At 44.9% G+C, this 27,173-nt stretch overlaps 1 protein-coding gene across 1 annotated transcript; it reads left to right on the top strand.

Annotated features, from left to right (window-relative positions):
• Positions 1–1,070: 1,070 nt before the first annotated feature.
• Positions 1,071–26,374, top strand: niban1a (niban apoptosis regulator 1a). Its single transcript, XM_034531526.1, has 14 exons — positions 1,071–1,251; positions 13,423–13,553; positions 14,404–14,532; positions 14,639–14,753; positions 16,972–17,136; positions 18,047–18,162; positions 20,969–21,073; positions 21,426–21,588; positions 21,704–21,891; positions 22,718–22,864; positions 23,455–23,565; positions 23,893–23,997; positions 24,129–24,240; positions 24,336–26,374. Exons 1-14 carry the CDS (start codon positions 1,197–1,199, stop codon positions 25,583–25,585), a joined length of 2,892 nt encoding a protein of 963 aa, XP_034387417.1. The 5' UTR covers positions 1,071–1,196; the 3' UTR covers positions 25,586–26,374.
• Positions 26,375–27,173: the final 799 nt, after the last annotated feature.

Below are 27,173 nucleotides of genomic sequence, written 5' to 3'. Positions count from 1 at the left end.
ATAGTCCCAAGGGGATTTCAGCCAACGGCAAATGTCTGTTTGGTTCAGATATGGGGGTCATGCTAAGTGAAGTGCTGCTTATGTGTGTTGAGTATGGACTTAATAGGGACGGGAAGGCAGAACCGAACCCAGACCGCCTGAGACGTGGGAACCCGAGAGGTCTGGATGGTTCATAATGGAGAAGCAGATCAGACAAAAGGACACTTGAGAGGGAGAAAAGAAAAGAACCTAACTGAATTAAGACTAGGGCTGGGTTTTAGGAACAACAGCTGTATTCAAGCCTTTGTCCTGGTCATGAAGCTGCATCTGGATAAACGTATACATGTTTTTTGTTTGGCTGTGTGTGAATGCGTCTCTGTTGGAGCTGGAGATCGATTTTCATTGGTTCCTGCCTTGTTGCCGTGGGTGACACTGACTTGTCTGTTGTTTCTGAACCTCACGGGAGCATCAACAACAACTTTAAGTACCAAAAGTACTGGAGAATGTCTCATTTCTGAAAAATATATTTTATATCATAATCATTGATGCACTTTAAGGCCGCAGCTGGTCATTTTATTTACTGCTGTCGAACCTATAGAAAAAACATCATAATGAATTAGTCTTTTTATAATTTGTATTATTAATCTGAATAAGTAAAGTAACTAACTACTTTCTAATAAACGCAGTGAAGTAAAAAGCACATTGAGGTTGAGGTATAAAGTAACATCACATGTAAATACACAAGTAAAACACAGTACTTTAGAAAGTGTACTTTCACCACTGCAAAAGATGACTTATTATTGTTTCGAAGCAACCTATCTGAGAGCACACATTTCAGAACCTATCACCCTCAACTAGTTCATGATATGTTATTGAAATTAAATTGAATGTCGTCCAACCCACACGTCATCGAATCGCTGTTGGATGACGTAATTGGAGTAGCCAAACCCCCGGAGCAGCATGGGTGACGATCAGGGGAGAAAAAGTGAGCTGGCTTATTTTCTGACTGAGCGTCACTGAATGGAACAATGTTTGGAGGAGGAGGAGGAGGAGGAGGAGGAGGAGGAGGAGGAGGAGGAAGAAGAGGAAGAGGGCGTGTCCCTCCTCCCTCTCTCCCTCTCTCACCGCTGCTGCAGATCGATGTTGTCGGTGTTTGTACGCTACCTGAGGACGGAACCCTAACCTGTGGATCCTTTCCCAGCAGCAGCAGCAGCGCCATGGGGATCTCCGCGTCCAGTCTGCTGGATGAGACCAAATGCAACTACATCAAAGGTAAATAAACATACACATATATGTGTGTATATATATATATATATATATATATATATATATATATATATATATTAAATACGCATGATAAATAACAATACAAACATTCACGGTTTGGAGCGCGTTTTGGAGCGACGCGGCGAGGACGCACTGCGTTTCCTTCAACACGCGATCTCCGTGGATGTCTACAGTGAAACTTCCACTTCTCTGTCGGTGCGTTCCCGTGGAGCTCCGTGTCTGAGTGTTAGTGATGGTCAGTGGGAATGGGCAGTTCAATCAGGGAGTCGCGCTTCGGCGGGGTTCTGTGAATGTAATCTTCTCTCCCGATTGATCGGGAATCGGGAATCTCATTGAAATCTGGTCTCACCGTGTCGATGTCCCCTCAGCCGAGAGTTTCTGTGGAACATTGACGCTGAACTTATTTCCCAGATATATGAATCTGTCAGCCAGGGCTGCTGGAACCCCGTCTGCCTGGTTTTCTTGTACGTTTTCCACAGACATATCTTCTCCTCTAGACTTTAATCCGTGCGCTCAGTTTGGTCTGACTCTAGCAGGATGAACCCAGGAGGGGATTCAACACCTGCTGTCAGTGTTCTCAGCTCAGCTATCCAAAGGGCTGATCCGGTCACTCCTGCCTTTCCAGTCCTGCAGGTGGAAAAGAAAAGTGAGACGGGACATTAGTGCCAAGCCCAGGAACCCCTTTGTGTTCTGTGTCCTCTGGGTGTGTCCCTGGGTAGATATGGTGAGTGGACAAAGGGTGCCTGTCTGTCTGTTTGTTGTAATTGTGACACACACAGAGTGCGGTAGGTAGAGAGGCGGAGATGCTAGCAGGTGTTCATGAAGGGATGCTGCGTGTGCCCACATCGAGACACCAAAGTTGCTTTTGATCGCTGCTTCATTTGTGTTAAATGTGCATGCGGGAGATGAATCACGAGGACGTTTGGAGACCATATTATCACAGTCATGTAGATACGATGTAGATACGAGCTCCGTGGGGGCCGGAGGCAGAATCCCTCAGTTTGTTTGGTGACCAACCGGTGGCTGAAGTTTGTCCCACCGCTTTGTTGCACCATTACCAAATGAGAAAAAAAGCTCAATATGAATGTTTTTTTGGGACATCACTGTAGATATTACTGATGAGGGCTAAGAACTAAGGATTCATTGAAATGCCAAACCTCTGCACGGTTGTTGATGCGGCTCAGTGTTGTGTGCATGCAGGTTGTGGTGCTGCGTCAGTATCCACTGAACATGTCGGCATAACAGAGAGAGAGGATAAGACCGCCAGCAGGCCCTCAGCAGATACCAGCTGACTGGAGACTTTTATGTACTTGTATGTTTTTCAGGTGTGTATTTAGATCAGGGCTGCGACTATTGATTACTCTCATCATCGATTCAACTGTCATTTTCTCAATGAAACGATTAGTCCAGGAAACATGAGAACGCAGTAAGAACCCATCCCGATATTTGTCGAGCTAGAGCTCTTGTTTACTCCCAAATATTCCATATTTACTCCAATGTGAGAGGAGTGAATGTGCAGCAAATCTTCACATCTAAGCAGCCAAACGTTTTGATATGTTGCCAACGAATACATTTTTGATGAATCGTGGCGTTGTTGCAGCTCTGGTGTGGATGCGTCTGTGTCCTGCATGGATGGATGCTCCGCTCGCTGCAGAGATCAATTTAGCTTCCGATGAATCCATCAGAATGTACGGCCACAGTCAGGTGGGGCTATGAGGAAAAATACGTACTTTTTAAAAATAATCCTCATGTTTTACCCCGCTGTCTGCATCCAGTTGAAGTATATAGACAGATATCGAACAGCCTTTTGTTTTGCTACGATGATCAGAGAGTTCCAGCGCTTCATTCTTTGGATCTGGAAACACCCGGCGTGACCCGATCGAAGCCATTTTGGCTTCTTGGGTCACGTGAACAACAGGCGGGGGTCAGCGCTCAGCGAAACCGCGTCGTTGTAAACGAACAAAATAAAGGTGAAAAGTCAGAGAAAGCTGAGGGGAAAAAGGGCGAAGCATAAACAAAAGAGAACAAAGACTAAAATGGCAACAATCATTGTAAAAAATGCAGAATAATCAGGTCCTTCTGGATATTATTGGACTCAATAATAGATAAATAATCGCCTGTGAAAATGCCTCTGTGTCTGCTGTCGATGTTGACACCGGTTGCCTCGGCTGTTGCCGTGGTTACAGAGTATTGTACTTGGGAATGGGAAAGTAAAAAATGTTGATCCTGTGCCATACTTTGCCCAGAACGTGTCCTACGTGAAAGGGAAGATCACAGAGATGTGTTTTGAATATTTTGGTTGTCACTGTTCAGATCCCTCTCTCGGCCTGCTGGGTCTCGCACATTAGCCCACAAACAATGTGCCATTTGTGTGTGTGTGTGTGTGTGTACGTGGTCAAGGTTGGAGGAAGCCAGCTCTCAGGCTCTTGTTTAATGGGGTCCCTTGGGTGCCGTTTATCTCTTGCAGGCCAGATAGCTGTGGCTTGTGCAGCTCCGTCTGCTCGCGCTGCGGGGACCAGCCATGCGCTCTCATGGTTGCCTCGTCAGTTTTTCCTTTCTGGGCGGTTAAGTGGAGGCAAAACCCAGAGCGGTGACACCGTGCATACATTACTTGCGGTGAAAACGATCCCTTCTCTTTCTCTCTCTGTTTGTGTGGTGCAGGGTACCCCACCCTGGTGGGTGTGTACGGAGGAATCTGTTGAATATTTGGTGGTATAGTGTACTGGGTTGGGTTGGATCTCAGGCTACATGTGATTTACGAGGCTTGTTACTCCAAACATTTGTCCTCTTTGACTTTGTGCTCTATGATGTTGATTTCTAACTCTTATCTGATGGTACACGATTGCCCGAACAACGTATTTGGCACGCACAGCGCTGCGATTGAGACTGGATATGAAAAGAGGAGGAGAGACAATAGGCCTTGCAGTTGTGAGCGACTTGTGCTTGGAATTAAAATCCGCAACACCCACTTTGAATACATGATAATGAGGTTGCGGAGGCCACATTTGACTAATTGCTCCAACGTGTGTCCGTGCTTCATAAATTCGTGGCTTATTTTTTTCCACACTAAAATCTCCCAGCAGCAGCAACAGAGTTTGTGAGACGTAGTTCGAGACTATGAACATGTGGGTCCTCGGTAGAGGAATACACCAAACCACTGGTCTAGATGTGGAGCACAACAATGCCGCTTCCTAGCGTCTTGAACATCTGGCGGAGCGGTGATGCGTGTTAATCCTCTGCATATGTCCAAAGGGAACAAACGCGGGAGCTCAACATCTGCTGTCTGCTCTGAAGGGTTTCTGCATTACTCAACGGTTTGAGCGGTTTCCCCAAAACCATTGCTCACCATCACCATCACATCAGTGACTCATTGTTGTGTTGGGATGGGCGCAGGAGGCCCGTCCTCAAGCCGGTTCTGGTTCCGGACTGCTCTGAAGCGGAACGTCAGCCACTGCAGCGGTCACGGCTGTGAAAGCCGTTCATTGGGTAAACGTTGAGTATTTCCAGTTTGCGTATCGCATGATGGACTTCTTCTTCCCTACGACAATAAACAGGCAGGTTGACGCGCTCTGCTGGAACTCACCGTGTCAAAGTGACTGACAACATTAACAGTTGCGGGTACTCTGGTGCCGTTGTTTATGTTCAGTGTTGCTCACCAAGTCACATTGCGTGTGTTGAGCTTTATGCATTCCCTTCTTCCATGAAACATCTTTCCTCCATTAAGTTGAAAAAAAACCTCCATGTTTACCAGCTTTCAGTTTCCTTCTTTTCTGCCTGTTGTTGGTGCATTGTTGTGTTTCTTGGCGCGTTACTGCCACCTGTAGTGTGAAACCTTTGGCAGGGTTGCGCGTCTTGTCTATTCAAATAAACAAAATGGGGAGCCACTTGTTGAAAAACCGCTCCACAGCACCGCTAGACTTTAACTAAAGTTCGAGTCCTGCAGCTCTCTGCTCTTATTACGTTCTCACTGTGCATCTGATGTGTTACTGCGACTTGTTTGTCTCCCACAATGCTTCAAAGAAAGTCAGCCCGGCTCAGTGTGCAGCGCTCCATCATCTGTCCAGTTTATAAGACACCCAGACAAGAAAAGAAACAGCATTGAGTGTGTCGGTGCCATTGAAATGTCAGGACAGTTTAGTTCCAGTGAAAAAACCATGATTGTAACTTTGAGTTCACTAACATGGAGTAGTTGTAGAGATTCTTTGGTTTCTGCTGGCAGGCTGCAGTTCTTCATGCTGTGTCACTCCAGCTGCCATTACACAACCCCTCAGATATTCAGAGGAGCTGGGAGACTGTGAGACCCCCCCCCTTTACATCTGAATTCACTGCTCTCCACAAAGAGAGGAAGCTGCTGCTGAAGCTCGGTGCTGGAAACCCACCTGTTGTTTACTTCTTCTGCCTGAGTGTCCACTGTACACAATGCAAATACTGCAAATATGCTGCTATTCAAACACAGTCCACCTTGACACTTGAGTAGCCAGGAGAGTATGTACTTATGTATCTGTACATGCACACGCACACGCACACACACACACACACACACACATGTTCTCACTTAAAGGGTGAAACAGTTGGCTCCAAAACAAACAAAAATAAATAATTGGCAACCACTAAAGCTCACTAATTATAACGCTCTCTGCTGCTTGTTTTCATAAACAAAAATGAACAGAGACGAGCAGTTTGTGTTTGAAGGGAGAGTTACGTGCTGGAACTATTTCTTGATGGATAACGGCGTATCCTTCCACAAGCTACAAGTTGTCACATGTAGTCGGATATTGTGATTCGTTAAACAAATGAGATACAGTAGGCCTACATGTGTTAATCCGTGAGCTTGAGACGTGTGGATGGGTGTAGTTTTCTAATTTTGGACTGCTTCCCGTCTTCATGCTAAGCTAAGCTAACCGCATCCTCCAGCTCTGTCCTTGACACACACGCACTGATTCTCATCTCACTCTCGTTTCCCTCTTTTATGTCAAGCATCATGGTTTAAAGGGTGCGGCGATGCGGTCAGTTTACCGGTGTTAAATGCAGTTCCAGATCACGTCGTCTGGACTCGGCTTGTTTTTGAGCGCAAACACGGCCTCTCATGAACAGGGGGGGGGGGGGGGGGGGACTGCCTCTCCGGACGCTCTTGCTCCTCATCACCCGGGTATGATGGTATTGGAGCGTCAAACAGGCTCTGCAGCTCGTAAAAAGCCGCTACCGGACAGATGAGTTCATTATTGTTTCAGAAGAGCTCTCGCATGGCGACGCCCATCTGATGCAGCGCCTCTGCTCTGATATAGGGCAGTAAAACCATGTGAGGGAAGTTTATCGAAGTTTAACAGTTCCAAGTGCAGCTCTTAATCTTTATTGACTATTCCCCTCCCCCCCCCCCCCCCCCCCCCCCCCCTCTCTCTTGTCTTGGAGCAAAACATCCATTTGTCTGAGAGGAATCCCTGACCATCTGTAAGAAAACCCACAAGGTCCTTTTCAACTACACTGAGCACTGAATCAATTTCTAGAGTCCTCGGAAAATATTTTGCTGCACCACCAACTCAACTTTCAACCACAAAAACATGTTTACACGTTTCCTTTTGCTGTATGAAACGAGCAAGGAGTCATGCCCGGCCACCATCTTTGGTTTTGACCAGGAAATTTGGCATCGCAACCTGGGAGCCGGATTACAGGAGAACGGGTTACAGGAGAGACCGAGAGAGAGGATACGAGGGGACAGGAGGGGACCAATCATCTGGTCAACAATTTCACCTGCTAGCGGCGTCATTGGGAGCACGTTGGCCCAAAAGCACCTCCGCACTGACTCTGCTGATGGTTGCCGAAGGAATCTTTTGTTGATCGACTAATTGATGAATTGACTTACCTTTTCAGCTTTTGAAATATGTGGTTGAAAGAGGTTAGTTTGCATAACTGCTATTACTGGTCATTTATATACAGAAACAGTCATGATCGAAAGATGGGCTACGGGCTGAACTGGAGAGGAGCGTGGACATGTTTCCATGGATATGTATTGAAAACCCCAAATTACACACACACACGTCTTTTTCCAACATTTTTCTGCCATGCAGGGACTTGCTCGATGTCTCGGGTGTTTCCTGACAACACAAAGAGTCTCTTCTCTGAACTTCTCAGTTTCACAAACTCGTCTGAGCAGCAACATGGTGCCCTTACATGTGCAAAATAAACATCAATCATTTCTGAGCATTTTATTGTACATTTTTGAATATGCTTTATTTATGAGATGCTGACGTGCCGTGTGGGACGTCTCTAGCTTAAAACTGTTGAAGAGATTTCAGCAGGGGTTGTGCATACTTGTTCATTTAGTCATCGTGTGTGTGAAAACAGATGACCAGTGCGGACATGTCCATGTCCATGTCTCACACTCTTTAATGAGACGCTGCGTACCATCGTCATGTGGTTCATGCTTGTATTTCGGTAGTATGTGACCGCTTGGACAATTGCTGCACTCATTCAATAGAATGACTTTTCCTGTGTGAAATAGCACCTGCATGTTGTTTTGGCCTTGAGGCTAAAATTGATAAAACATATTTGGTTCACAAGGCACAGTTTAAACATCTCTGAGACTTAAACATAAGGCCACGAAACCTGCTGGGACTCTTGTGAAGGTGAAAGAGCAGGTTTCTCCAGTAAAGCGGGGGAGGGGTGAGTGAGAGAGGGGGGGGGGGGGGGGGGGGAGTTGTGAGTCAAGCTGCTGCTGAATCACTTCACACAACTCTCACTCATAGTTCACATACCAAACACTCACATTCCAGCATACGTTTCTGTTCGAGCACAGGCTGGCATGTTTGCCAGACTCGCATTTGCACTCGCATGCCGGTTTGTTTGCTCAAAGAGTTACCGGCAAAAAGTTTGCAGCTGTCAAATGCAACTTTGCAAGATGGAAAGTCTATCATCCCCCATATTAAAAAACAACAACTATTCAACAGCATTATCTCTCTGACAAAAGTTGTACAAATGTAGCTAAAAAGGCAATCCTTTACGCACCGCAGGATTATTCTGTCTTCACAATTAAGCTCCGCCTTCATCGTAGATTAGTCCGCAGGTGTGGCTCTTACTTTTCTTGTGAAAGTGCCAACAGGTGTCACATACTGTGCTGCACGTAGTCAGACGCTAACCTGCAGTATTTCAAGTATTCAGTCGGCAGTCTGTCAAGGTCCCCTCGCAGATGAAGACACATTTGAATTGTTAGTGTTGGGCCTTTTATGACCTCTGACCTCAGTCCTGTCTGAGTCCCACAATGTGATAAACTCTTAACAGTCATAGTTGGATGTTAAATACCATGAATGAATTAAGAAAGTTATAATTTGCTGAGAATACACCAATATGTAGAGAGGGGTGTCTTGCGCATGCTCGCCAGCTTCCAAATATCGCCGGCGGTGCAAATTAACAATCCAAACCGCTTTTGATGGATGCCCATTGACAACTTGGTGGTCCAAGACGCGAGAAGTTGTGTTCTCCTTGATCGTTAATCTAAACTGGTTGCCCAGTGCATGCTGGGATAGGCTCCTGCACGTGATAAGCGACATACAGTCGATGGTAAATCACATGACCATTTGAGGCTTTGTCTGGTTAAAAAGCACCACGTATCAGAAAAAGTCACTCAGCAGCCATCTGAGCGTTGAAACTATGCAGATGTATTGATAATTAAACTTCCCACTCTCATGTCTGACTCCAACTGGGAGCATCATATCACAAACATATAATCGCAGTGTGTGGTTAAAATGGCTCCACCACTTCATCCCTCATGTGCCAGTATGTTGAGAGGCCATGTCTGTCCACTCGGTCCAACTCGCGTTGCTTTTATGTCTGTTTTTGTTTTGCTTTGTTTTAATGTCTTCACAATGTGCATTTGCTGCTTTGCACAATATTCAGTCTTTATCTGTGCAGAGGTTCTCTACTCGTGCCAGGACACGAATGACAAGCAGACAGACAAGCAGACAGACGGCCTACTGGCTCATTTACAGGCATGCTGATTAATCAGAAGTGTCCCTTGGAAACAAAAGCAAAGCAGTAATTGTGAGGAATCAGTGATTTATTTGAATGATTAATGGTTTGTTTTGTTTAAAAAAGAACAAGTTGTCTGGCCCAAACAGATTTCTGAGGGACTGTAGTGAACTGATTAGGGGTTGGGCCTTATGGTTCAACTCGTTCCTCAGCATACAAAGAAAAGAAGTCATTTTATGCATACATTGTTTCTCAATTGATTTTGTGGACAATTTACAATTGTATATGATTTAAATGATACAATTACATGTATTGATTGGTGATGCAGGCGCATTCGGTGTTTCTCAAAACTGTCATTAATACATTGGTGATACATCACAATTTAGGAAATATGGTCATATTTTGTTTACTATTAGAATGAAATCAATCATTAGAATTGTTATTACTTTATATATACAATTTATAATGATAAATATTGAAATAGAAAACATGACTTGGGTGAGAAGGCCCTCCCCCTGGATAATATTCACACAGTACCTTTTGCATAACAATAAAAAGTGAAATATTAAACAAATGGCAGCTGGAGATATTTTGCATGAACGGCAGCCGAGCCATCATCTTTAACTCGGGAGCAGCAACATGAACTCGGAGGAGGAAGGGTCACTAAAGCAGAGGCTGCTCCTCAACTCCTGAATTTGTGCGGCGCGTTTCTCAAATGGCAGAGAAAGAGTCAATTATACCACGAAAACGTGTGTCTCACAGCTGGCGTCCAGAGCAGATCAAACCTCGGAAGGACCAGCTCTCAAATAAAATAAATTTTCTGTCCAGGGCGTGAATACAACGTCCCTTGTGTCCGTAAGAGTTTCTAATACTCCCTGCGTGACTCGCAGCTTCTCTTTATTGGCAAGAAGGTGAACCCCCACCCTGACTGGGTGGTGTTGTGCAGAAGTAGCACAGCAGGCTGCACTGACGGTCACACAAGCAGAGTCTGTCCTTTATGCCAGTACAGTGTATATATATGAGCTGCCAGGGTATATTTACCTTTTCTCACTTTTCCAGAATTTCTTGCAGTACAGTTCTTAGATCCAAACCAAAAATGTAAAGCGTGTGTGGTGCTAGAGGAAAGACTTTTAGGGATTATTAATGCAAAAGGGAAAAGTTAGCTGTGCACCTTTTTTTTTCTTGGTAATGATCGGCGTGCCCAACCGGTTTTATATCAAGACATGCAGCCCATGAGACCTGACATCCTTCAGTGTGCATTGGAGACATTCAGTGTTTCATACAGATTTGGATCATGTAACATCATCGTGGATCACCCACTTTACAGTTGGATTTAAATATCTCCCGTGTAAAGTTGATATTGTGTCCTGACATTACATTACATGTCATTTAGCTGACGCTTTTATCCAAAGCGACTTACAATAAGTGCATTAAACCATGAGTCAAGACTCAGAACAACAAGATTATTCAATAAAGTTAAACTACAAAGTGCTATCAGTGAGAACCATTTAAGTGCTGCTAAAGTGCTACTACGGCTCTACCTTCCCTATTCAAGGTAAAGTCGAAAAAGATGTGTTTTTAGTTTGCGACAGAAGATGTAGAGACTTTCTGCTGTCCTGATGTCAATGGGGAGCCCGGTCCACCAATGAGGAGCCAGCACAGCAAACAGTCGTGACTTTGAGTGTTTAGCTCGTAGTGACGGAGCTACAAGCCGATTGGCAGAAGCAGAGCGAAGTGAGCGAGGTGGGGTGTGAGGTTAGACCATGTCTTGGATGTAGACCGGACCCGATCTGTTCGCAGCACGGTACGCAAGTACCAATGTTTTGAAGCGGATGTGGGCGGCCACCGCTAACCAGTGAAGGTCGCGAAGAAGTGTTCACAGAAAGGGTTCAACCTCTGGGGAGCTTTTTGTTTTGGACTGATGGGGCCACTAGAGAAGAGGCCGGGGGGGTCAGCAAGACGTTTGAATTCTGCCCCCAAATATCCACAGAAACGTAGATGGAAATCCGGCTCGGTGTTGTTTCTGGTCCAGACGAACTGAGCATCCAGTGGACCTTCTAAAACCACCATCCACCAATGAAAAGGCATCCCTGTGGAGTGTTACCGGCCAGGAAATGGAAACTGCCCACGCAGGATATCCACTCTGCCGATAGCTGATCAGTGGAGGGATAAGCGGAAGGCTCGTCGGGTCAATGGGGAGACGAGACACGGAGCAAACCTCTTTACACACACTACATTGTCTCGGACTGAGGAAAAAACAAGGAGGCCCCCTGAGATCCTCCATCCACAGCTCCAAACAGCCTTAGCTTTACTGTGAACAACCATTCAAATCCCCGTCGTTAATCCTTCACCAAACACTAATCTATGAACATCTAAATGTGTGAATAAATGCTTGGTCTGGTGGCCAGAAATGTGTCTTAAAAACACAGGTCATGACCCTAATTCACACACTTTGAAACATTTGACATCAATTCAAGGTGTTATTAAAGTTGGGACTTTGGTTTGCATTCAGGCTCTGGAATATTGTTAAAGTTTAAATTAAGGATGTCTTTTTCATGGCTTTTCTGCATCGTCTAGAAGTTTTGAAGCGTTAATAACCCTCTCAGTATATCTGCAATATGAAATTACAGCTAACCCACATTTTGACCTTAATAATAAATACATTTAAAGGGGAACATTTGAGGGTTTGCCTGAAATCTTTAATTTTAATTTTTTTATTGGATTCGCGCCATAGTTTTAATGTATGTCCCTTGGATGTTGAATGCTTTTTAATGAGATTATTAATAACAAATAGCTACAAATTAATCTATTAATTATCCTCTGTAACATATCTGAATGTATATTGTGTATTACTAGTCCATGAAACTGCAAACTAATACCCTAATTACATTTTGATTAGTGGGTAAATTAGTGATCGTGGATTTATTGCTCTGCCCTGTATCTGAGCCACAGAAACGATTGACTCCGTTTTCTAAATTCGACTCTAACTCAGACACACGGTGTGACGGATCACCACAGCCTCTGTTACCATAGTGACGTGGAGTCTGCTGTAAAACATCCCAGAGAGATAATGACAGAGCCCGTCGACCCCGACATCAACACTGACTGTACAGTGAAGGAGACAATACACAGCAGCCGCCTGTTCAGGCACGTTTATCCATTAAGTGGAGGCTGTGTCACTGGGAATTACCTCTAATAGTGGATATTGAGCCTTTAAGGCTGCGTAAATACTCATTGAATGTTGTATTTGTGATGTGGTTTATGGCCGTGCAGAGAGACGACAGAAAATAGGGGACGCTCCGCAGCGACTTTGGCAGAGCTGTCTTTGATTTGGGTTCTTCCTAAGAAACTGAATCCCTGGCCTGGTTCAAACGGGAACGGAGAGCATTGTCTTTTGTCTCAGTGATCCTGTGAGTGTTCTGCCAGCTGCACTCGTAAGGTTGACGGACCACAGGAGGGACGGAGCGAGAGGCCTCTGGTTGATGTGGTGAGAGTCGCCTCGGAGTCGTGGACGCAGAGTCTGATTGGAGGCTTGTAATCTGGATAGAAGTTACTCACACGATCCAGAGAGAGAGAGAGAGAGAGAGAGAGAGAGAGAGAGACACACCAGCAGCCGCAGCCTCCGCGTCCTAATTACAGTATTCTGCAGAGATCCCCTCGGGTACAGCGTGATATCATCTGGTGTTTGTTATCCAGGCTGGAGGAAGACTTTGGCATGTCTCAGCGGCGAGGAAGAGATGGAAAATGAGCGTAGAGATGAGCTCAGGTTCTGTTTTAAAGAAGTGTGTGTGTGTAAGATTTTCTTTTCTTCCATTTCTCCAGAATATATATATATATATATATATATAAATAAATAATACCCTAACACACATTTCCCCCCGCCCCGGTCATTCGTGACAACAGTTTGTGAATTACACTTCTCAGTAGAATCTGGTCTCAGGGAATCACAGATAAGGCGTCTTTGTGTTTTTAAGAAGTTTTCAGACTGGATTTCCTGGTTCATATTTCATCCTCTACCTGAGAAAAACATGCCCCCCAGCGCAGCGGCCTCGTTCTTATTGTCGGGCTGAAACCCGACTAGGAGTCCCATTTGAAATGCTCTGGCTCAGTATTTAACGCCCATCCTCAAGTGCTGAAACCAGTCGCTGACCGTTGTTGTTTTCTCCTCCTCTTCCTCTCTGTGTGTTCCTGCAGGCCAGGCCGAGGCCGAGCTAAAGGAGTTCAGTCCGTACTACACAAAGCAGTTCTCTCTGGCTCGTTTCTCCGAGGTAGAAGACGATCTGGAGCAGCACAAAGAGAAGATCACACAGCTGCTCAAACAGAGGGTACGTGTCAGCATTCGCTCTTTAAGAATGGGTCCAATGAATCAGTGTTGGCCGAGTAACTGCAGCAGTAAGCACATGTGCAGGTGTGACTCACATCTGTGACGTCATCCAGCTGTGTGAGGCAGAGAGGAGTCAACTAAATTACAGCGTTGGAAGCTGTGACTAAAAGCCGACAGCGGGATTATGTTCAGACTCACTAATGAAAGGGCTGATAAGAAAACAATCAAATAGAAATAATGATCAGAAAATGAAAGTAAACAATGTTTTTCGGCCCACTTTTTTTTCCCAGTCGTCCAATCTTGTGAATGAACTTATCAAAAAAGGCCAAGCTGAGGTATTTATCAGAGCCAATCTCTTAATTCAATTGTTTCATAAACTAATAATGATTACTTGTGAGCCAGTTGAGGTGGGTCATGCATCCGATCAGGAACCTCCTGCATCCAACTGGGGTAGACCCTTGTTACACAAAACGACTGATTGGTTGATTCAACTCCTAACAAAGTTAATGCATACAAGTCTAAAAAAAAACATATCCTGGCGTGCACTTTGTCACTCTTGATTTATCTGTCCGTGTTTTGAAGTGTCGGCCTCATCAATGTTCCAATCGAAAAACGACGTTTACAAATTCAACAACACTATCTTTTCTTCAGAAAAAAGTGTCTCTGTTTCTCTGGATGAGGGTTGGGTTAAAAACTTAAAGTGTTATAACGGCCACACTCAAATATACACAAGATGTTTACTGCAGAGGGAATTCAGAGGACAAAATCAAATTCTTGCCACGTTTTTAGCTGAGTGTTCATTGTATGTGTGTGTGTGTGTGTGTGTGTGTGTGTGTGTGTGTGTTGAGCAGGGGACTCCTGAGCAGGGCGAGGTGCTGTATGAGGAGTGTGTCCTTTTCTTTGATGAGACCAGGAAGTGGAAGGAGAGGTACGTGGTGGTCAGAGCCAACTACTGCCTGGAGTGTCACGACAGCCTGGAGGTGAGCGCCAACGCGTCACGTTGATGTGTCGACACATTCCCGTACAAAAGGACACATTTCATCTCCGTTGTTTGTTTTTTCTTTTCCTCCTGTCCTCCTCCACCAGACTTTTGTGAAAGGGATTCCTCCCCGTCAGACGCTGCTGCCCACAGGGGGCACTGTCCTGACCTCAGACGACAAGTACATGGCCATGGTGGACACGTGCTTCCCTGATGACACCAGTGAGTAAAAGATCTCTTTGGAGCAGACACAGTGAAATACAACAATGCAGAGCGAATCCATATTAAAGTAGAAACGTACATAACAATACATACATGTGTACATGCAATTGAAAGAGGAACAATTCGTAATCCGTAGAGTCCAAACTAAAGCAGCGGGCCGGGTCAGAGTAGTGTGGAGTCAGCAGGTAAAGACGCTGTAAAGCTGTCAATAAAATGTGTTTATCAATGAAATAAATTTCCAAAAAGTGTGACCTTGAGCACGACCAAATATTACATGATCTCCTGGCAGAGATAAAAATATATATGTTGTCTATTCACTGTTCCTGTAGGATCTGAGTTTATCCTCCGCCACTGATTTAGAGCATATTAGATCTTCTCAATATTAATGTCCGCTAACAGAAATTGGTTAAGATTGTCTCTTAATTTGTCATCTATCCGATGAATGAGTGTGTTGGGTTTCAGTGGACTTCACAAAGAATATCCCTTCTTGTATTTGATCACGGGCATTGCCGCCTTAGAAAAGAGACGTGTATCTTTACTAAACAGTAACCTCGGCAGAGGATGAGCTTCTTAACGCGATGATGTCATTTGGCTGTTTTGCACACAAACACGCTCTCAGTAAGGGATGCTGGCTATCATTCACACCTGTTTGTTCTCAGGATTCATGCTCACTTAGATATGTATCCGTCAATATTTCTCCTCCTTTTTAATATCCACAAAAATATGCAGTTTAAAAAAAAGTATTCCACATATGGATTTAAAACGTTACAGTTTACTATCATCATCATCACGAACTATCAGAACAATCCAGAATATGTCCACATACATATCGCTGGACATTCGCGTAGGTTTTTTGTGCATGCGTAGAAGACAAAGCAGCTCTTAAAATGGAGCTCACTGTCTCCCCTCTGATCATATTTTTTTAAGCCTTGTATCTTATTGGAGGAGAAGAGAAACCTGTTTCCCACTGTGATCTTGAACAACAACCTCCCACCCACGGGTGCTCAACAGAGCTAAAAGCAGCTCAGGTGGGAGTTTCGGGAGCCAAGAAAGACTGAAGGAATTTAGGAAGATACGCAGGCGCAAAGCAGCACTTTGACCATGTTGGTTGATTTAATTCACTAATACATGAATTTAAAAAACACACATTGCAGTTTTACTGTGTGTTTATTACAATGATGTGTCCTCTGGCAGCAGGAAACTGTTTTTGGCTTAAATTGTTTTACTTGGAAGAAATGTGGTGATATTAACGTTTAAAAAAAAAGAGAAGAGATTTCAAGCCTGCAAGTGTTTGAAAACATGGGTTTTCAGTGTAATATTCCTTTTTAATGGTATCCGTCCGTGTGCCGAGTGTCCAGCAGTAGAACTGGTGTTCTGTGTGGAAGCAGGCAGGTTTGGACAGGCTCTGTTCCAGACTGTTTCCTGTGTATTTACTGGGTGGCTTTCAAAAAAAAAGAAAATAGCCACGAGTGAAGAACTGACAGACGGATCGGACCACAGGGCTCACCTGGAGTAACCTGCGTGTGTGTGATCCGGTTTTAGCCTGTTTCTAAACGGCGTGCAACACTCAATCAAAGGCAGCGGGTCAGAGGCGCGAGCGGATCCGTAGATAAAAGATCGCTAATTAACCCTCCTATTGTGTTAGAATACCTTAATTCACGAGAAAGCACTGGGGGGGAATCCCTAAATATCATCAAGTAAAATTTGTATCTATTAGGTAACTTAATATTCATCGAAAACCACAATATACTGTACTAAATAATTTATAGAATGGGCACAATTTATGTAGAGCAAGAGAGAGATATTTAGTTGTTTCCGAAGCACGTACTGTGCTGCCATCCTACCCGAGGGCCCTTTATTCACCTTGAAGGAGGCCAAAGTCTCCTCTGCTTTGGTGGTTTACAACGTAGAGCAGTCACTGAACCGGTAAGAGCCTTAAACACACATGGAAGCTGAGAAGTCATTCATGCATCTCTCTCCACTCGGATCAGTCGGTTACAGGCCTTTGAGAAACAACGATGCGTGATGAGGCGTTAATGCTTCAAAACGAGCTGAAGACGTGAAACCACACAATCCATTCACAACAACGCACACGACGGCAGCGTAGAAAATACCAACCGCCCGGACGTTAAGCTGCCAGTGTGGCTAAAACGATGGCTTCCCGTGGTGGTCACATGGTGGTCGCCATCAGCTGACCTCCCATGTTTTCTGTCTGCAGACGTGAAGGAGGACTTCACTCCGCCTCTGTCGGGGATGCCTGCACAGTTCCCCGTCTACCTGCGTCTGCCCTACAGGAGAGACTCCTACTTCTGCTTCAGACAAGAGGCCAAAAGAGCTGCCTTCCTCTCCATCCTGTCCGACTGCATCCGACACCAGAACCAAGGTGAGTCGCTGCGGGAAGATCTCAATGCTCCCCGGCAGGTCGGCCATCCTCAGCCACGGTGGCTCTCTTGTTCTTTTTGGGGGCGAGGGAATCGTCTGGCACTTTGGGGATTGTTTTCTTTGCGATGTCTTGCTTTGGAGGATCATCAACTTGTTTTTCTACTATGTGCTTATTTTAATTTGACTTGACTTACTTACTTTGACTTACTTTCCTAAATCTGGAACTATCTGTCCACAAGAACAGAAACCAGACGAGATATTATAAGTGACATTGTTCAGGTCTTTGCAGTTTTCAATATTTGGCACTGCTGATACATTTCAGTCCGTACCAAAAAGGCTCGGCTTCTTTTTAGTTTCAGTCATAGTTGTCGAAAACACACTCAAGAGCCGAGTGGCTTTTTAATAACATATTACTGTGCCAGACCTCCACTGGCTCCAGGTTTGCTGGTTTTCTGACGCTTATTCAGTAACATGGACTTTAAGACATTGTGATGGACAATTTCAGTATTATGTGACATTTTACAATCGATGATGATGGTAGTAGTTAGTTGCACTGATATGGAATAAAACTGATTGAAAATGACATTCATTTTTCAACACATGGTCACTAATGATCCATTCTACACTCTGCAGAAATGATTTGCGAAGCAACGGCACTGTATCATCATCCGCAAGTGTTTGAGAGACAGATTTAGGTTGCATGGCATCACTTAAACCACTTTGGGCAGTTGCCATGACAACAGACTCGCCACGCCAGCTTAATCGAGTTAAAGCAGAACATCTCCGCTCCGTGCTGTCGAGCGAGTTGACGAAGCATTTCATTCACATCTCGGCTTGGAATAAAGCGAACACGGATGACGTATCGTTCATGTGTGTTTTGCTAATCTCCCCATCTCGCCCCTCTCTGTCAGACTTCCTGAAGAAGAAGACGTGTGAAGTGCAGGCCTTCCTCAAAGCCATCCAGCTCTACAGACAGGACAAAGGCAAATACGAGGCCTGGGACATGCTGATAGGGAGCGATGTCAGGGTACGTCCCAAAACGCTTCTTTGCTTTGCTTTCTTTCTAACCCTAGAAGTTACGTTGGCGACACCTGATCCTCCTGCAGCCAACACATGTTGACATAATTCATCTCCACCAAAGGAATAGCTTAACATTGTGGTAATTGAGGGAGAGGTTGAAACACCTGACCCTGTACTTGACACAATCACAATCAGCTTCATTGTGGGTAAACATACATGGAATTTGACTCCGGTTACACGTTGCTCTCCTCGTACATTTTTTTGTTCATATAATATACAAATAAACAAGATGTATAAAAAAGACATTAAAGACAACCGTAGCAACATTCAACAAGTATGTATAATATAAAAAACAACAAGACGTGAGATTGATATTGCGTCTTAATTGAACAAGTGACAATTCAGAAACTATAACTGCACAAAATTGCTCGCAAAAACTCAACGTACGATCACTTCTAGTCCACAGAAGAGCTTCACTGTTGAAGAACAGATGAATAAAAGACAGAAATACTTTTACTCTCGGCTGAACCCTTACGTCTGTCAAACGGATAAACGCGATCCTGCAGACGACGGAAACGTTCATGAAACAGATGTTTCGCTGCGAGACCAGAACATCTGTCAGGGGAGCAGCGCACTGTGGCTGAACTGTGTCAGTGGTGAAGGGATGATGATGATGATGATGATGATGATGATGATGTGTTCCTCCTGCAGGGATCACAACTAAACACACAGAGTGCGTGCTCACGCGTACTTTTAAAGACTTGTAGTCCACGTTCTGCTGAAGCAATCTGGAGGCGATGCGATACGTAACAGATGGAAGCTAATACTAAAATATGAATCCATGAATGGAGGATTCGTTTCAAAGGCTACACGGCGACCTGTGACATGCCCAATTAAAGAAATTGACCTTTTATCGCTTTCATTTGTATCCGAGGCATCATTTCGTTGCCTTCTGTTTTTGATGTTTTTGTTTGATCTTGTGGAACATTTTGTAATGTTACGAGCGCTAAAGACTAAATCCAAGATTATCTTTCTGACCTTTTTGATTATGACCATTGAGACATCGGATGGCACTCCAGAGGAGACGCATTAATGATCATTGAATAGGCAGAGATGCTCCAATGACAGCAGCTCTGGGGTTATTGCAGATTAATTTATGGTATAAATTATTCTATATTTTATTTCCTGTGGATTTAATTGACAGGTCTGAAGGTTTTGTGTTTCAGTATTGCAGAGCAGTCATAAGTCAGGAAGTAGCTTTATTTACACATTACAGCACCTGGAAGGAACAGAACATTACAACGAGCTCCACAAAGGAAGTGACTTAAACGACATGAATACAAACTTGAGGAAGAATAAAATGCCAACAGAGAGAAATAACTCGAAGTAAATGAAAGTAGAAACATTGCACAAAGTGCGTGTACTAATCAGAGTCCCGGCTCATTTGCATCCTCTCACTCTGTTTGCTGTAATCTTCCAGCGGCCGGGAAAAATCACTGAGAACACACGAGAGGAACTCGGGTTCCCTCAGAGCGTTCTCCTTACTATCTTTTGCTCTCTTCCTTCCTTCCATCTCCTCCTCTGCTCTGCCGCTGTGCTTCCGGCTGTTTTTCGCTCCGTCCTCTTTCAGGAATCCTCCCATATAATGACGGTGTAAATGCTCCATTGTGTTGCCGTCCACTCGCATTGTGTTTAGTCACAATTAGGTGAGAGGAAGTTTGACTTGCTGCAGGAAATACACACACACACACACACACACACGCACAAACACACATGCACACACACACACACACACGCAGGCACGCACATACACGGACACACACCGTATAAATTTGTTTTGGCCATAGCTCAGTAATGTCCTGTTTTCTCTGCTCTGAGCGTGCAGTTATGAAGTAAAAATACACACCAAAGTACACTCAAACTCACTCACCTGCATTTTTTTTTCTTCTTGTACATCAAACACACACACACACACACACACACACACACACACACACACACACACACACACACCCAGTGAGAGCTGAGACATGTGGGGAATGAATGAAATGTTGAGAGCAGTCTTATAACCAGAATCATAAATCAGTCAGGTCTCAGACTTTACAATCAGTTAATTAGAGAGAGTGTGTGTGTGTGGGGGGGAGGGTTCGCATGAGTATTTCCTCATGAACTTCTGCACTGTTGAATGAAGACTAATCTGGCACATGTATTGCATCACTGTCCCTCTCGATGTGTATTTAGACGCCGATCCACCCGGAGCTCTTTTTAGTTTTTGTTATATGATGGAGGCTGGATTACCAACTGGGCAAAACTATTGCAAATATATTAATGGCAAGATTTCTTCACAAGACGTAGCCTTTTCTCGTTCCAAATGTATTTGGTAACGTGAAAACCTTAAAGACCAATATCAATGGTAACAGTGCCTTGAGGCCTTGTCTTAATTCCATTGGGATCTTTAGGTTTAAAAAAACAAACAAGATACATTCTGTGTGACATTTAAAATATTTAATATATATATATATATATATATATATATATATATATATATATATATATATATTGTTATGGGTCTGTCTCTATTTTATTGTGTATTTTCTGAAACAAATCTGTGTTTTTTTTAACCAAACTAACTAGCGCCTAACTAGAGGAACCTCGAGTGGTTAATGGATAATCGGACATCACTTTGGGTTTTTGTAACCTGAGATATATTTTTTAAAGGGCTTGAATGTGTTTAAAGGCAGTTTAAACGCTTCATGATGTGTTGCAAAAAGAAACGACAATCATAATCATTTCCGGCCTGTGTGTGTTTGCAGGTGATGGCCAACGTGGTGATGGAGCAGCTGCTGCCGTCTCTTGAGAAAGACATGCTGCCTCGCCTCAAAGCCAAGAAGACGGAGAGGAAGAGAGTCTGGTTTGCTGTGAGTCACACTGTTAACTTGATACCTTTGTTATGTCCTTTGTGACTGATGCTGCTGCTGCTGGCTCACCGTTAACGCAGATGAAAAGTTATCGGTTTTAATTTGAAAGTTGGCACAAGAGCAGCATTTTTATCCATGTAAATGTACGTTTCAATGGTGTTTTGTCACACATTTAACCCAGTTAAATCTAAAATAATAAATCATGCATTCATGCTGTGTGCTGGTCCCCGCATTGCAATCGGTCTCTACTGTAAATCTTCATATGGAGCAGTTTCAAGCAGCAACAAATGAATTGAGCTGAAAACTTTATTTCTATGACCTGTGTTTGATGAATTGACTTGTTTGAGCCCAGACGGTTGAGGCGGCGTACATCCTGGTCCAGGAGCATCTGCTGGAGGGACTCTCGGCACTGAAGGACGAATGTCGAATGTCAGTCCGGCAGCAGGAGGTGCTCATCCACTCCGACATGGACCAGATCCTCAACTCCAGACACCAGCTGGAGGAAAGAGTCCGAGGTAGTGTTTGGCGGCTGACTGACACTCCTTGAGGTCGAACGCGGGACGAGCAGCATTCCTCTGCGATGAATGTGAAGGAAATGTGAGAGTAAACGTTTGGAATGTCTTCCTGCAGCCAAAGTGTCGGAGCGGGCGGAGAAGCTGTGCTCCGAGTCCGTCCAGCCGTACCTGGCCTCAGTCCTGGAGGAGCTGATGGAGCCGGTCAGCTCTGGCTTCCTGGAGGGACGGCAGCTGAGCGAACACGCCATGGACCAGGTGTGTCAGGACGTCCTGCAGCTGGTAAACAAAGAGGAACTGAAGAAGGTTTGTCAATCATCATTATTTTTTTACTCTGTTTTTGAAGACCAACTCCATCCAAAATGAATACAAAATGAGTAAATAAGACAAGATGGTCAAATAAACGGAGGAATAATCATCTTTTACTGTCACCTCCTGCAGGTTTAGTTTTCTATCGTCTGTATATATAGCAGAGTTTCCCCGATGATTATTTTTACATGAATATTTAAATGAAGGCCTCCTCTGAAGGTGTCTATGCCCAACATATATTTTCACCACAAAGATAGCCTGTTTGATTTAACACGGACACATTTGTACTTTTTTTTGTTACTATTTCAGCTCATAAATCATCAGAGCTCCACATTATACAAAATTGTTTTGACACTCCAACAATATGTCTAAACAACAAAATAAAGACAACATTGAATAGTCGTACGCGATAGCGGCGGTACATTTGATATATTTGTGTTGGATGAAACGAGCTGTTTGAAGGCTTTGGGAAATAAATTGACACGTGGATAGATGCTGAAAATATGTATTAGCTGCAGCACTACAAAATCCAAGCAGCTAAAAACAATACTCCAATATTGCATCACAACTGTATACAAAAGACGGTCGAGTGGATAGAGAGGGGACACGTAACAAGAGAACACACAGAAACATGTGACTTCTTACTGTTACAATTGATTCCCACTAATTTGAAAATAGTACCAAATCTGTCATTTTTAGGCCCAAATTTGTTTAGCTTCGCTGCCGGTTTCCTTTTCTGCTCACCCATTCAAAAATAAGTGTCACCCGCGGCTACATGAGCGCAGCGGCCTGCTCTTTAAACCCCCTCATCTCCGTCTCTCAGGCTCTGGCGGACATGGCCAGACCCAACATGTTGGGCTGCTACCAGAAGATCGGCTCCCTGCAGGAGAAACTGCAGCACCTGCAAGAGAGATTTGGTTTCTCCAACATTTCAGGAGTGATCCACAGCGCTCAGATCGACCTGCAGCAGGTACACGCACACGCACGCTCACATGCACTCTTTGGGCCTCTTGTGATGTTCCCGATGTCTCCGAGTTGTCACTTCCACCACACAAAAGCCAATTTTAGACAGAAAAAACAACCACATTTGTAATTCCCAGTAGACATTTTACTGACTTTACCTCTAATACTTCTGGACTTTACTGAAGTAGGATTATGACACCATTACTTGTGAGTAGTATTACATTGAATTGGTACTTTTACTTAAGGGGCCGAATACTTCCTCACACACACACAGCATGATTGGTTTCATTCCCTCTCTCCTCCTTTCAGACCACTCAGCTGTCATTTTTCTGCTCCGACAGAGTGGGCGGAGGAATTGTTCTGGCCGAGTCGTATTATTAGCCAACATTTCTGACACAATTGTGATTTGTAATGTATGTTACTTCAACACATCAACTCGGCACTTCAGTGTGTGAACACATTACGAGTCTGCTGATGATATTTCACACTGATGGGATTTCCAGCTGCTTTTTTTTCTCTGCTCTGTGTATGGGGCATTTAACTGCTGTCTGATCTTATATGTGTGTGTGTGTGTGTGTGTGTGTGTGTGTGCTTCAGCTGGCTGAGAACACAGCCTACACGTTCGAGCAGCTGCTCAACAAAGCCGTCCAGGACAACCCCGATAACCCCGGCTCTGCCATCGAGAAGGCCAAACACAGAGTGCTCAAGGTCAGATTGTAATTCATAACACGCATCCTCTAGACTAGAAATGAGGGGTAAAAGAGAGGGGAGGATGAGAGGTGGAGAGACGAGAGAGAGAGAGAAAGACATGAGAAGGGGGGAGCGAGAGAGTTGAGAGACAAGAGGGAGGGCTGGGAGAGAAGAACAAGAAAAGGGATGGGGAGAGGGAGCAGGGGACGGGGACGAGATGTAAGATGAAAGTGAGAGATGGTCGGGAGGAAGGGGAGGGGTTAGAGACGAGAAGCAGGGAGAGAGAGAAAAAGACCTACCTGACATAAAGTGACGAGTCTCGTCTCTCTTCTTTGTGTCCCGCAGCAATACGACTATGACAGCAGCACAGTGAGGAAGAGGATCTCCAGGGAGGCGCTCGTCTCCATCACTCTGCCCTTCATCAAGAAGAACCTGGCGTCCTGCAAACCTGTGAGTCTCACACAAACACACAGAGACTTACTTTTCATAAAGCTACGACAGTTCCAGAGCCTGACCTGTGTGTGTGTGTGTGTGTGTGTGTGTGTGTGTGTGTGTGTGTGTATATGTGTGTGTGTGTACAGGAGCTTCAGGGTCTCGAGCAGTCAGTCGACGCCGACCACACCAACTACATCCATGTTGAGAATGTCTATGAGAGCATCCTCCTGCAATCGCTAGACAAGGAGGTCATCAAAGGTATGATACAAGTACACAGTTGGTGACACACACACATGCACACGCAAACGCACACACACACCTCCACCTCTAATCTGTCCCGTTTGCTCCTGCAGTGGTGAAGGAGGCGGCCAGCCTGAAGAAGTACAACCTGTTCACAGACAGCAGAGACCTGCTGAGTCAGTCCAGCCGCTCCAGCCTCTCCTCTCCGCCCGTCTCCACTCCGGGCACCCCGGCCATGGGGCTCGGCTCCTCATCTGAAACCTCCGTTGAGCCCGAGCCTCCGTTTCCTCTCGCGGCCAACGGCCTGTCTCGCAGCCCGCCGAAGAAAGGGTCGCCGGAGAAGAGCGAAGCCTCGCCTGACGCGCCCGTTATTGACGTGCCCGTTATTGACACGCTCGTTATTGACACGCCCGTTATTGACACGCCCGTTATTGACACGCCCCTGGGGAAGGTTGAACAAAAAGATGCCGCTCAGAGTGTCAGTGAGGAAGCAGCTGAGGACGTCTTCCAAATCGTGGAGGCAGAAGCAGGCACCCCTGCGTTAGCAGATGCGTCCGACCTAAGCGGGTCACAGGAGGTCAACGCAGAAGCATCTCCAGAGGCCGTGATCCAAAAGGATGAGATTTCTGTCGAAACAGAAACAGTGGAGACGGTCGCAGAGCCTCAGGTGCAGAGGACAGATGCTCCAAAAGAGGCAGAAGTCACTTTGTCAGAAATCCCTGTTGTTGTAGAGAGCATAAAGACAGATGTAGAAGAAGCAGCACAGATGGAAGCTCCTGTACCAAGTTCTGGTCCTCCTAATGAACCAGCAATCCCTTCAGCAGAGAGCACTGGTTCCCAAACTGCAGCCAGCAGTGAAGGAGAGACAAACTGTGGAAGTTCAGAAATCAAGTTGGAGGCTCCCTCTAGTGGTCAAACCCCCGAACTCACATCTGCAGACATCTGCTCTGGCACGAGGCAACAGGAGGCAGAACCAGTGACCCCCTCAGACCCCAATTCTATGGACGTGTTGGTGGGAAGCGAGTCGGCCCCGTCAGAGGTGGAGTCCGTGGAGGATGTGAAAACAGCACAGAGCAGCGGGGATGAGGCCTCAACGACCTCCGACGTCGGCAGATCACCTGTGAGCTCGGTCGATGTCGTCGGGGTCAAAGCCACGAGCGACAAGCCGTCTCCTGAGGCCCAGACGGAAGTGCAGGTGGCAGATGCTGCAACCTCTCAGCCTTCTGAGCCCCCCGAGGAGGAGAGCACTGAAGTCCAGCCCGCTGGCTGCATCAAGGAGATCCGTGACCTGGTGGTGGAGGTGATCGAGGTGGAGGAGCTGGTGCAGCGGTACCCCGACATAGTTCCAAAAGAGGAGGAATGAGGCATCAGGATCGATCACAGCTGCATTACGGATCTCTCAGCAAAGACGGGGGACAAAAAGGGTTCAGGATGTTCTGCTCAAGGGGAACCAAATCATTACCAGAAGAGAACCTTCAGCCTCAAACTCCTGGACTCAAAACATTTGCTCTCAGAGCAGAAGCAGGAAAAACAAAGACTCCTGAGAAACTTTCACAAAAGCTTCCATGAACCTTTTTTCTTTTTTTTTAAAAACATATATGCATGAAATTATTGCAAATTATTTATACAAATCAATATATCAGCTGTGTCGGGTGTATATAACAAGCATGTCGGTTTCATTCAGTGAATTCCTTTTAACACTACAACTATTGTAGCGCCAAAATGTTTTTGAAAATCCAGATTTAGAACTTTCTGGAAAATGCATTATGCTTTTGTAGATTACGTATCTATTTCAAAGGAACAGTTCGACATTTTGGGGAATGTTGTTATGCACGTTTTCTCTGAGAGCAGGATGTGACGATGGACATCAATCTCCGTATATAATGTCCACGATGAGTCAGAACGTTGTTAGCTTAGCTTAGCGCGGGAGGTGGCCACATTTGAAAATATACCTACAAACACACCATTTTATTAATCTCTCAGCTCTACAGGCAGACAAGAGATTTGTAGCCATCTGAATATCTCACAAAAAAGAAAAATTAATGAATTCCCTAAAATACGATTCCTGAAACACTGAGTTTTAAATGGTTTAGAAACTGCTATAACGGATATTTAAATATATTAGACTACACGCCCAAATGTCATAATAAAGCTCTAATTTAAAAAAGGTGCAGGATACAAGATTATGAGCATTTCTATTGCCTCTCAACGGCTCTCAACATGGTGGAAGGCGAGCGGGCGGCTCACAGCTAATGTTGCTAACAGCGCAAACTGCGGCGAAATTGCTGACCGAGCTAACGTTGTTTAGCTGAGGGTGGATGCCACGTTTCCACGACGGCGGCTGTGAGCTCGCTAGAGGGGGGACCCTCACGTGCACTAAAAGCCACGTGGCACTAAAACACACAGACGGAGAGCGACTTCATTCTCTGCTCCAGTAAACATTCATCCTCCGTATCACTGTTTTGCTGTATTAATGCTCTGAATGTTGAATGCAGCTTCTTCAATGTGATTTATTGTATAAACCTACAGAAGGACTTTCTTCTTTTTTTGTTGCTAAAAAGGAAACTCAAAGAAGTAGCTCATCATAATGCCTTTTATAGCACCTCCATGTGGCCTCCTCGTGCCTTACAATGAAGGAAACCGGCTTCCGTTAAGTGGAAGCGGTTGCCGTAGAGACGGGTCCGAGTCTCGACACCTGTGCCTTCTACCTGTGTAGAGCATCCTACACAGATGTGGTTCGTGGGACAGTTTACAGTGCGAGTACCGGGAGAAACACTTGACCATTTACTGTCAACGGGGATGACTGTTTGTTCATGGAAACATTGTGTGGAAATATGAATAAAATAAGAGTGTGAAAAACAAACACAGCCTCAAACTATTTGTGTGTGAACGCTCTGGTTTTGATGTGGGGAAAACGACACAATAAATGGATTTATTTGCCAATAAAACAA

The sequence above is a fragment of the Cyclopterus lumpus genome, chromosome 4, assembly GCF_009769545.1.
Source record: "Cyclopterus lumpus isolate fCycLum1 chromosome 4, fCycLum1.pri, whole genome shotgun sequence".
Lineage (NCBI taxonomy): Eukaryota > Metazoa > Chordata > Actinopteri > Perciformes > Cyclopteridae > Cyclopterus > Cyclopterus lumpus.
The sequence above is the reverse complement of the archived record's forward strand: the minus strand, read 5'-3'. Positions and strand labels throughout refer to the sequence as shown.

Bases quoted from the DNA above. Each gene is read 5' to 3' on its own strand.
- niban1a (XM_034531526.1), top strand. From the start codon at position 1,197: ATGGGGATCTCCGCGTCCAGTCTGCTGGATGAGACCAAATGCAACTAC. The intron at 18,163-20,968 runs GTACGTCCCAAA...GTGTGTTTGCAG, and splicing joins TGATAGGGAGCGATGTCAGG to GTGATGGCCAACGTGGTGAT. The intron at 23,998-24,128 runs GTGAGTCTCACA...GTGTGTGTACAG, and splicing joins ACCTGGCGTCCTGCAAACCT to GAGCTTCAGGGTCTCGAGCA.